The sequence below is a fragment of the Rhinolophus sinicus genome, chromosome 3 (assembly GCF_057876585.1).
Source record: "Rhinolophus sinicus isolate RSI-liver-muscle chromosome 3, RSI-T2T, whole genome shotgun sequence".
NCBI classification, from domain to species: domain Eukaryota; kingdom Metazoa; phylum Chordata; class Mammalia; order Chiroptera; family Rhinolophidae; genus Rhinolophus; species Rhinolophus sinicus.
In genome coordinates, this window is record NC_142503.1 from 52458862 (window position 1) to 52470218 (window position 11357).

General features: G+C 38.5%; 1 protein-coding gene across 4 annotated transcripts in view; it reads right to left on the reverse strand.

Annotated features, from left to right (window-relative positions):
* The window catches only part of ACOT12 (acyl-CoA thioesterase 12), a 68165-nt gene extending 57822 nt beyond the window's left edge, over positions 1-10343 (reverse strand). For 2 of the 4 annotated variants that reach the window (XM_074328770.2, XM_019715069.3), the window contains exons 1-2: positions 9853-10341; positions 4840-4909 (exon numbers count right to left, since the gene is read on the reverse strand). In XM_074328770.2, coding sequence (XP_074184871.2) covers positions 4840-4909; positions 9853-9979 — 197 coding nt within the window. In that variant the 5' untranslated portion in view covers positions 9980-10341. Of the gene's footprint in view, positions 1-4839; positions 4910-9852 lie in introns of all 4 variants that reach the window. The other 2 variants (XM_074328772.2, XM_019715072.3) reach the window with 2 other exon arrangements.
* Between the last annotated feature and the right edge of the window lie 1014 nt (positions 10344-11357).

Genomic DNA, 11357 nt, shown 5'->3' on the forward strand with positions numbered 1-11357 from the left:
ACTACCTCTATTTAAACAGAAAAGGGTCTTGGCAAAGATTGTATGCAAAACGACTTCCAAGTCTGCAACAGATACTTTGACTGTAACACAGCTGTTTCCTTAAGGGAAGTTAAAACAAACACACAAACAAACCTATACAATTAATATTTACTTTAAAATGTTAGTTAACAAATAAATGAATAAACATACAAACAAGCAAGCCCTAAAATTCATCAGCTTCACTAGGTTTACATGGGCCCTCAGTGCTGCTACATGACCCATTCACTCTCCAGTGTTACTGGAACTATGGTCATGTAGCCCAAAGTTGTTTCAAAACTTTTTGTTCAGGCCCCTCAGTCACCTCTGATCCTGTCACCTGAGCACAAGATGAGCGTCTACCCAATGTAAGCCTCCTCAGTTTTTCTCTCTTACTTTCAAAGTTGAACTAAGTTCTCACTGTTCTTCTCACTCTTCTGTTAAAAAGGAGGAAGTATGTCTTCCAGACTCTTTCTTCACCTGCACCCTCAATCCCTTAGGTTCCCACCCCTTACCTTTCCTCTTCCATCATAGCTGACTTAGTCAGCTCTTTCCTCTTTTTCTCTCTCAATCTCCACTCCTTCTCTGACTCCTTATCAATGAAAATGTCCAAGACTTCTGCTTTCTAGAAGTCCTTCTCTCAAGCCTATTCTATCTCAAGATTGTTTTCTCTTCTCCTCTTTATTCAAACTTCCTAAAATAATCATGTCTTTTTCTACCTCATATATTTAACAAATGTTTACTGAGTTATGACCAGTCTGACATTAAGCTAAGACCTCGTAATACACTGATGAACAAGACACAGTTGTGACATCAAGAAGACTTTACTTGGGACACCAGGATGAAGTGCAACGCTATGAAATTTTTTGAAAAGAAAGAAAGAATTGAGTATTGCAGAGGCACCCAGAAGAAATGACTAATTTGAAAAGTCAAGGAAGGTGACATTTGAGATGGATCTTCAAAGATTAGGATTTTACCAGGTATAGAATTTTGGGGGTTTCACCGATTCACTTCTCAGCCACCCTAATCTAGCTGTTGCCTCCACATCTTACTCATGATCTTTGCAGAGTCACCTCCAAATAGCCAAATCCAACATCTCATTCATTCAACAGCATAATCGACCTCCTTCTTCTCTTCCCTTGGCTTCCAAAATACTGTTCTCTCTTTGTTCTCAATTTCTTCCACTGATTTATTTTCCTTACTTTATCCCTTAAGTGTAGACATCTCCTAACTTTTTGTCTTTTGTCTTATCCTCTTCTCACTTTACCTTCCTGGAAGACCCAGTTTTCTTCCACGATCCTATCATTTTTATAGAGTTGACTCTCAAATCTCCATCTTTAGCCTGGACCTCATTCTTGAAATTCAGAGCCATATTTTCAAACTTCTCAGCAGATTTAATTAATAGTTAAGGAGGCTCTACTAGGCTCAGCATGAGCTGCTTCTATACACATTACCTAATTTAACTTAATCCCCATGTTTAGGGGGATCCCCACGTGCAAACCCAAATGAATTTTCTGTTTTCTTAAATTTGTTCCTCCTAGATTTCCTAGATCTGTTTAGTAAGGTTTCTAGGAGAGATTTACAGTAATGGCACCAGGCAGAATTAGATCCCCTTTTCAAAGTTTCTGTAGTACTTCATACTCAGACACTACTAAAATCTTCTGCCTCTCTGTCTGTCAGACTTTGAGGAGGGGAAGCTTCTACCACTTTTCTTTGTCTCTTTTGTGAACTCTGCCCTGCGTTTGAAAGTTGGGGAATTCTTTACCAAACCAAACTCCTGACACTGAATTGCCAAATGAATGGAATGACTAAAATCTCAACAAAACAAAACCAATTTCATATCATGACATTCAAGGCCTTCTGTTATCTAACCCCAATCTCCAGCTGAGCACTCCTCACTCCTTCCCACCTAGGTGCTTGGGCACATACCTTGTCGCGTGAAGTCCTTTTCCTAGTCACCAGATGACACTATATCTCATTTAAGTCCTGTACTAAATGCTGCCTCTGTCATGAAACTCTCACTGATTCTCCAGTCAAATGTAACTTTTGACTGTAGAACTGAGTTTATATCTCATCCTGGGCACGCATCTTATCGTACTTTCTGTTCTGATGATTATGTAATTATCTGACTCTCTCACCAGACTGAGCAAATGCCACTCGGGTAGTGTGGCATAATCATTCACATATCCTATTGAACCTTGCACAGTACTTTTTGTATAAGCAATACATATTTGTGAATTTAAAAAATATCTACTATGGCTTATAACCAAATTATATGGCTTTATATGTAGCTTTCAATTTTCTTTTTTTATGGTGCAGGCTGTATATAAAAAATACGAAAAGTTTGCTTTCCATAATTTCATTGGCCACAAATCCTTTCTGATAACACAAATACAAAATGGCAAAACCACATTTCAATGATGAGGTACTAGGTTCAGAATTTGGAATTGGAAAGTATACAATAGATATTTTATTACAATGTACTGTTGGCACTCCTAAATTTAATAACAGTGCTTTAATCTATTCCCAATTAAATTTAAATTTATAGTCATTTGCAATTTTGCTGAGATACAAACACGTGTCAAAATCACATAGCTAGTAGGTGAGCTTAGCCCACAGATCTTTGTAAGCATCTACAAGATTCTAGAATGTCAAGGGCTTTTTCAGTGACACTGCAACTGCCTATGAGAACAAGCATCGTTCAAAAACAGTTGATCACAAAGATTGATCGGAGGGTTAAGGAAAGCACTGGATTAAACACAAGAAGATCCAGGCTCTAAGTGCCCTCTGTCCCCTGGCTGGCTCTGGGTATTATACCTCAGTTTCTCTTTGGTACAAAGATTGGGCTGAGCTCTAAAGGTCTTGCCATGTCTATGATTCTAATTCCTGCCAAAAATTTCTTTTGTCAGCTTTGAAGAAGTAATTTCTTTATGCATGTGATTTTATTTAACCTAATTTTATTTGTATATACATAAATAAATGCCAAATAGATAAATGTGAGCAGTAAGGTTTGAGAGATGAACTGGGCATCTTATTGGACAAGACTACTTAGGGTTTGAACACTGGTGGCAACTACCCCATGGTCCTTGAGAACCATCCCAGACCTGAAATAGACAACCTTCTCTCTTCCTTTTTCTTGTAAGTTATGTTCATGTCTTTAAGGATCATGATATATGGAAGAGAAAAAAACAAACAAACAACGAGATACAACATTAAAATCAATGACATTAAATAAAACGATATAATCCTTATTTATTACAAGTATTAGTATAAACTCTTTAAAAAATACATAATTCCTAATTTGTCCACTTGAAAGGCCTAGAAATAATGACCAATTTTCTATCAATGAGCACCTTTTCTGCCCAGACTGTGATCTCCACTTATCATTTCTTTTGAAGAAATCTCTGATTCTAAGTTTGTATGAGGAAATGTAAAAGATGAGCCCATTTTGTCATACCAGAAAGCAAAGGAGTTATTAAAGACTTCTAACTTTAGGGTTATAGCCAAAGGACTTAGGAACTAAACTGAAGAAGTTTCCACTGTCCGAGAGATGGGGCAGTCTGAGCATCCATAGGAATAATTGCATCAGAATTGAAATACATCAAATACGTGAAAATTCATGGGCTCATAATGATACCAAATAAAGGGAAAGAATTAAGCCTGTGTTTCCTGGACAAATTGTACCTCAGGGTAACCAAGTAATTAATGAACTAAAATGTCTCTCTACACATATATTTGAGAAAATAAATGAAAAAATAGAATTAGCATATTGCCATCTTACCAATATCTAATGAAATAATGGTTCTAGGTAATGATCATTAGATATTATGTGCTCTTGACAGGAACTAGTTTTACCAAAATATCAAACTTTCACCAGATCAATTTTTAGATGTAATATCAATTTACAAGAAATACAAAGGACAAGTCAACATTCTAAACAGGGATACAATGAGCAATACAAAATGGGGTAAATGTTATAGGACAAATAACCAGGTTTGTTTAAAAAAAAATTCTAAGAGAAAAAAAGGGAAAATTATACGTTAAAAGACATATCAGCCATATTAGGTACTGATTCAATAAATCAATTGTTTAAATTTAAAAAAAAAAATGTTTTTGACAATTGGGAATGATCATTTCTGTTAATGGTATTGTTATTATGTTATTATGTTTTCTAAAAGAGCTCTTATCTTTTAAAAATGTATAGTGAAATATTCACAGATAATGCCTGGGATTTCTACCAAAATAATCTAGGTGTGTGTGGGAGTCTGGAGGTATATTGATAAAACAAGAGTTAATTGTTGTTGTAGTTAGGTGATGGGTCCTTGGGGATACACAGTACTAGTCTCTCATCTTCTGTGCGTGTTTGAAATATTTGTGTATCTTGTAATTTTCTACAATAAGAAGTGGTAAAGCACATACATACATAAAATATTTTTCATAATTTAACATCTTTACTCAGGTGAATTAATGTTTACCCAACAACTTAATGATGAAATTCACCATCATAGAAATATTTATTATCATTAATTATTCTTCTAGTATAAGAAGAAGCCATTAAGAATCAGCTTTAGAAATCCTGCTCTGTCTTCTACCAGAATGCATCTAATGCCCAAAGCTATTTCTCAACAAAATCAGGACTGAATTTACATTTAACAATGTTTACTAAAAATAGGTCCTGCAATTATTTTTATTACTGATTTACATTGGGTGAAATGTTATTTATTTTATTAATGAATTGGTCACTGACTTTAAATGAACAAGTTTACACGTTGCAAATGAACAAATACACCCAAGAGAAAGGTGTGATGGAGCAATGCCACTTACCTAGCTGTCTCCTCAAATTGTATGTCATCCACGGAAGCTGTTACACAGGAAACCCCAGCATGTTTCTCAGCTTCAAAAAAACAGGTACAAATGTGCTGCATTAGTAATGTTTGGATATTTCAGTATAGGGGAAAAGGAATAAAACTTCAGTGGATTTATTTTAGTACCTCATCCTCTCATTCAATAGAAGACCACTGTGCTCACGCTTCTAGATGATCTGGATCATTAACAGTTCCTTGGCTCTGTGAGTTATAGTTCTACTGCATGGGAATTACTGTACTTGATTCTAAGTCTTAATTCACATTATATTTGATTTGAAATTCAACACCAATACCCAGCATACCTAGCTATTTAAGTAGCAATTTTAGTAAGTTGGTGCCAACTTTAAATATTTCGTATGGTACTACCTTACTTTTGTTTTAAAAACAATGCATTAAAGCCGTCCCCATTGCCCCATATAACCAGTAGCTGAATGTATTTAAACCACTGAGTCAGTGTAAGCACTGAACAGTAGGGGAAACCCTGAAATCACACCCCAAATCAGAAAGAACTTCTTTGGACATCAGAGAAACAGAGATGGCCACATAGTAGGTATTTAGTCAATGTCTATTATTTTTTATTACCAAATTTACTATGCACTAATTACATTGGAGGAGGAGAGTATTGAGTAAGGCGGAGAGAGCGCCAGTTATTTCCATGATCCATGTCTGCATTTAATTTGTTGAGATATTTATTTTGATTGTTGGTTTTACTTTATAAAAACGTAGAAGAATTTATTCTCTTCGGGAAAAATTTTGATATGTTTCTGCCAGAAACTGATTTTCACGAACAGTCAATTAAAACCCAAACAAGTTTTTTAAAGAACTTTTAACTCCATTTTAATTTTGGAGACTTCATTCTTGGTACCAAATTATGAAAGAGAAAGAGTGAATTACGCTGAATTTGTATTCTTTGTGTGTAGTGGCTTCCTTTAATTGCCATATATATTAATTGATAATCCCAGGAAAAGAGAGATAAGAAAATATTACAGAGAACAAATATTTTAAAACACTCCTCCCTATGATCTAATTCTGGGGGAAAAAAAGTGAGATTCTGGTTTTACAGTTGGAAATAACTGTTCTTCTAAATGTGAACATGACATAAACTGAGTTACCAGAAAACTAACCATAGCAGACCTCTGGAGTGGGGAGGATGGGCTGCCTAACTAAAGTTCTGTGAGAGAAAGTGCATGTCAAGGTACCAGACCCCAGGAATACTCAAGGTATGCTCAACTTAATTCAGTGCATCAGACATTTGTTAAGTTCCCACTGATTTCTGGAGATTGCACTGAATCAGTCCTATCTTTTAACATTAACATATTTTAACAGTTCTACTCAGTAGTAGTTAGAGATCCAGCCACAATCTGTGTCTTTGTAGAGCTTAAGATTTCCAGAGACTACTGGATCCTTGCAGATATATGCTGTAAAGCATTGACTAAAGAGTATCTAATAGACATTCATTCTACTTACCTGACATGTAAGGTAAGGGGATGGGATGTTGAGCTTATCAAACAAGATATTCTTGTTAATAAAGTGTTACCATGTACACCAACATGAGTTACTGGTTTTGAATGATTTAAATAATAACTAAAATGCAATAACCAATAAAAGACTGAATTTTTATTGTATATATTGGTATCTACTATCTCTATATATCGCACTATGCTAGATTGCATTAGGGATCAAGAAGAAACATAATTATAATAAAAGTTACCATTTATTAAGCATTTATTATTGGCCAGGCACTGAGCTAAGTATTTATGCATGTCCATTACATTAGATTGGTACTATTATTAGTTTCATTTTACAAATGAGGAAATTTAGACTTAGAAAGATTATTCTAAGAAAGATTGTTCTTAGAAAGATTGTTCTCAATAGTGATTTTTGACTACAGAAGCAGTATGAACTCTCAGAAAAGACCACCCAATGTATGCTCTCTAGAGAAGTACTTGGCTAAATATGGGCTCTGGGGGCTTACTAGCCATTCTAGACTTTACATTGTAGACTTTCAAGAGCCATTGTTAAAAATAAAAAATAAAAACATGGAGAACCAACAAGGGGCCACAATTTTCACATGTGATTATATGTGATTATTTTCTTTTTACGTGTCAAATACGAATTCAATAGTACCAACTTGTTCTGGCTTTTGATTTTTGACTGCTCTTCATACAATATACCAAAGAAGAGAAACCCTAAAGCTATTTATGATTCCCTGGAAAAACCGAGAGAAGCTGAGGAACAGTAGCAGACTAGCTAAGTGGTTCTGACCCAGGTACGAGATGAAAGGGGATAAAAAATGGTGCTACCTCCACTCATTCATGCCTTTAATATTGTCTGAACAGCTGTGCTATGCCAGCCTCTATATAAGGTGCAGAAAATACAAAACAGCCATGATCTGTGTTCTCATGGAGTCTAGTGGAGGAGTGAAGGATTAATTAAATGAATAAATAATAACAAAATGAATTAAGTGCTCTGACGAAAAGAAGGATTTTATGAGGGTAACTAAGGAACAAGATCTAGCTCGCTGGGCCTCGGTGGTGGCAGTGGAGGCGTAGCAGAATGCTTGGGTTTGAGAGATTCTTTCAGGTAACACTGACAGGACTTGGTTCATCAATTGAACATGTGTAAAGGGACGCAAGGTAGAGGGCGGTATCAAGTTTAGAAAACTAGACCTTTTACTTGCATAATTGGATGAATTGGGTGACATTCTTGAGAAAGTGAACCCTGGGAAAGATTCACAAGTGAAATAGGGAGGGAAATGTGAGTCTGGTGTATTTCAGAAGAAGAAATGGATATGGAGGGTGGAGAATGACTCAGGAAGGGCTTCAAGCCTCTAGACTTAAGTGACTAAAAGTATAGTGGGGCTGCTGACAGAAATGAGGTCTGATGCCAAAATGACAGTGAACGTATTTAATCTTTCCTTAAATATTGAGAAGACGTTTTGGAATCTAGCAGTGCCAGGAGGTCATGGAAGTGCCCTGGGATCATGACCGTGATCAGTATTTATCATAGTAATTTGGCTGTACAGAAGCGCTTGTCAATAAAGAACTCGGGGTGGGAAAAATACCAGAAAACCAGTTTTGTAGTACTCCTATTGTATGTAAAACACTACGGAGGGGCATTTCTCTGTTACAGATTCAGTTACACTTTGGCTAACTAATGTCCCTTGCCTCTTCTCACCATGGAGTGTTTAACACGGGCATTATTCATGTTTCCAAGCCAACTTTATCATAAAGGCTTCTTTACTATGGTATTGTTAGTAATATAGGTATTAAGGCCCAGAGTAACTGGCTATCAATTGAACCTTTCTATGCTCTGAGTTTCCAAAGATGTAAAACCGCAGAAATGTTTATGACAATTGCGGGAGGGCAATTGTTTCTCCATTATAGGACAGAGATACTAAATGAGGTAACTTTAAAAGTCACTTCAATATTCACATAATGTATTCAGTTTCCTTGGCAATAGGCATCATTACTTTTAATAACCTGAATGACTTCTATACTTGTTTCTTCCATAGGTGGATTAATTTTATATTCATGTTACCATTATGTTATTATAATCCACCTTAAATCCTGATTTAAAAAAAACTATTAAGATAGAAACCAAACAGACCTATCAACAAACAGAAAACAAACAGATTGGCATCAGAATTTTGCAGGTGGTTAACACACAGGGGATTAGAAACTCTGTTAATACTGATGGGAAAAAGCAAGGTTCTGTAATCAATCATCTGAGCTTTGCTTGTGTCCTCTGTAAAGTAAGGGTCCTGAAATACATGATCTTTAAAGCTCCTTCCAGGTCTAATATTTTATCTTCACATGTTTTACTTTAAAATGTACATTTGCCAGGTCTACCAAGCACCTTGTGCAAAGCCTAGCTTCTTTTTAGAAATGAGGTTTCAAGTTTTGGACCCATCCATCCATCCGTCTACCCAACCATACAACCAGAAGTTTTTCATTTAGTGCTTACTAAGCAATGGAGAACTAGCTTTAGTTTGCATGCTAATTGGGCCTCCTTGGGAAAATAAAGAGGTGAACAAATTCATACACAAAGTAATGACAGATTGTGCAAAGTGGTATGAAGTTGGAAAGGGCATTGTGATGAAGGTGACAAAAGGGTGCAAATGTAAACAGGTGGTTGGAAAACACGTCTCTGAGGAATGATATTTAAGCTGAGATGTGATGCATTGAAAGGACCAAGGAAAGAGTATGATGGCAAAAAGAAAAGCAGGTGTAAAGACCCTGAGCAGAGACTAAATAGGATATGGTAGGCAACAGACTGAATGCAGAAGCAGAAACAAAAAGTGAGTAATCTTCTATTAAACCAGACGTTAGAGAGACTTCTATTAAACCAGACGCCAATTCCACTCTTCTCCGTACATTTTTGGTATCGTTGAAAACATAGTTCTTTTTCAATAAAAATATGTAATGGGCTCATTCTTTTTAAATAATTATTTTAAAAAAATTTTCGAATATAGTAAATATGGATAAAAACATAACTCACATTAACAGAAGCTCCCTGGGGTCCTCACTTATTTAACGGGGTAGGGTGATCCTAAGACTAAAGCATTTGAGAAGCCTCAGTCTAGGTCACTTCCACTGTCGGATAAACTGGCTCAGCCATTACGGTTGCAGCCGCACAGGGCTCACATGTCTAAAGACCCTCCTCTCCCCACTCGTCCCAGGTCTTGGTTCTGGCGTGTGGAGGCTGAGGAGCCAGGCGTCGGTGTCCGCCCTGCGGTGTGTCATCCCGGATCCTTCCATGTCCCGACCCTGCCATCCCGACCCCCGCCGTCCGCATCCCGCATCCCCGTATCCCGGTCCGGCTCCGAGTTCCCAGACACCCCTGCCATCCCGGACCACACCTCCGCTCCCCGCCGCTCAGGCCCTTACATTCCGGCCCCCTGGCCCCCGGCCCCCATTTCCGGACCCCCTTCGAGCCCCCTCCCCCGCCTCTCGGCCCGCCGCGTCCCTACCCGCCAGGCAGGCGGTGGCGTCGATCCACTTGAGCAGCTGCCCGGCGCTGAGCTCGCCGCGGGAGTTGGCGTGCGCGGGCTGGATGGCCTGGCTCATGTGCACCTCGCCCGCCGCCGGCCGCTCCATGGCTGCGCCGAGACGGACAAGCCCCTCAGCCACGGGCGCCTGGTCCGCGCCGGGGCCGAGTCCCGCTCCCTGCCGGCCTCCCCGGCCCGGCCGCTGCCCTGGGAGGTGAGAGTCAGGTGCTGGGAATTTCGCCCCGGGAATATCGCGAGGAGGGCGAAGGTGAACTCTCTTCTGTGTCCGGAGAAGCCAAATCTGGGGCCACCGAGGTTGGCAAAACGGGGAACAATCCGGGTTTCTCACCCGAAAAGGGAGGATAGCAGTACTTATCTCAGAGGACCACGCAGAGAATTAATCGAGATAATGTATGAAACTCAGCATGTGCCTGGCTAAGACATAGGTGTTTGGTAAGCAAATTAGTGAGGTCTGAAGAACTCGACAAGTAATGTGGAGTTGAGAATTGATGAGTTAAATGTTGTCCAAACAGTGTTGACCTTTAGCTTTAGAAGCTGATTTTAGAATTTGACATTTTTTTTCCTGGCTGTTCACTGCCAGGTAGAGCGGGCATCCACTCCTTAAGCCTTAATTCAAAATCCACCTTCTGATTCTTAAGATATAACAGCTCCAAAGAACCCTATGTTGTTAATCATTTTGTTATGAAGTTACCCCACTGCCAAATAAACCAAAAAAACAACAAAAAAAGTGCTGATGATTACAGGCGTATCAGAGTCACCCAACAAAGCCAAGTAACCTTTTGGTTTTATTCAAGAGAATTTAAGATTAGAAACTGTCACCTCATTACTAATGAACCCAGCAAATCCCAAGACAATCTCTTCTTTACCAGAGGCAAAAATCTAGAACATTAAATGAAAGTTTTTATTCTTAGCCTTTAACATATAAAAGCTACTACACTTTCTAGAGCTGAAATCAGTGACTTTACAAAACAGTTCTCATTAAGAAAAGGGTGACACCAGAAGACCTCCAGCATATAATAGATTCATAGATATTGTATTGTTAGGGACGGCTGCACCTGAGAGAGCTTTTATGAGTGAGGAATGGAAGCCTGGAGAGCTAAAGCAATGTGTCAGGCATGCAGTTGACTTAATAGGAGCAGCTAAGGTAGCAGAGGGTCTGGCTTAACTCAGGGCTTCTGACTGTCCAAAACAGCTGGCCACAAAACCTACCTGCCTCCAACAAATTGGTGGTGCTTTTTCATCCCTGTGCAGGTGGCCTGCCAAGCCCCAGCCTAGAGACATCAGAATGGAGATTCTGGTAATTTTGCTTCTCCTTTAAAGATTTTTTATGGAAGAAGTAAGGAAACATGGATGTGATAACCTTCAGGATGCTCTCTGGGTAGGTTTCCATCCAGTATAAGCATAAATAAGAATTGGATGTATTCACTGAGGCAAACATGAAGTTTGACTTTTATAAAAAGCACAAA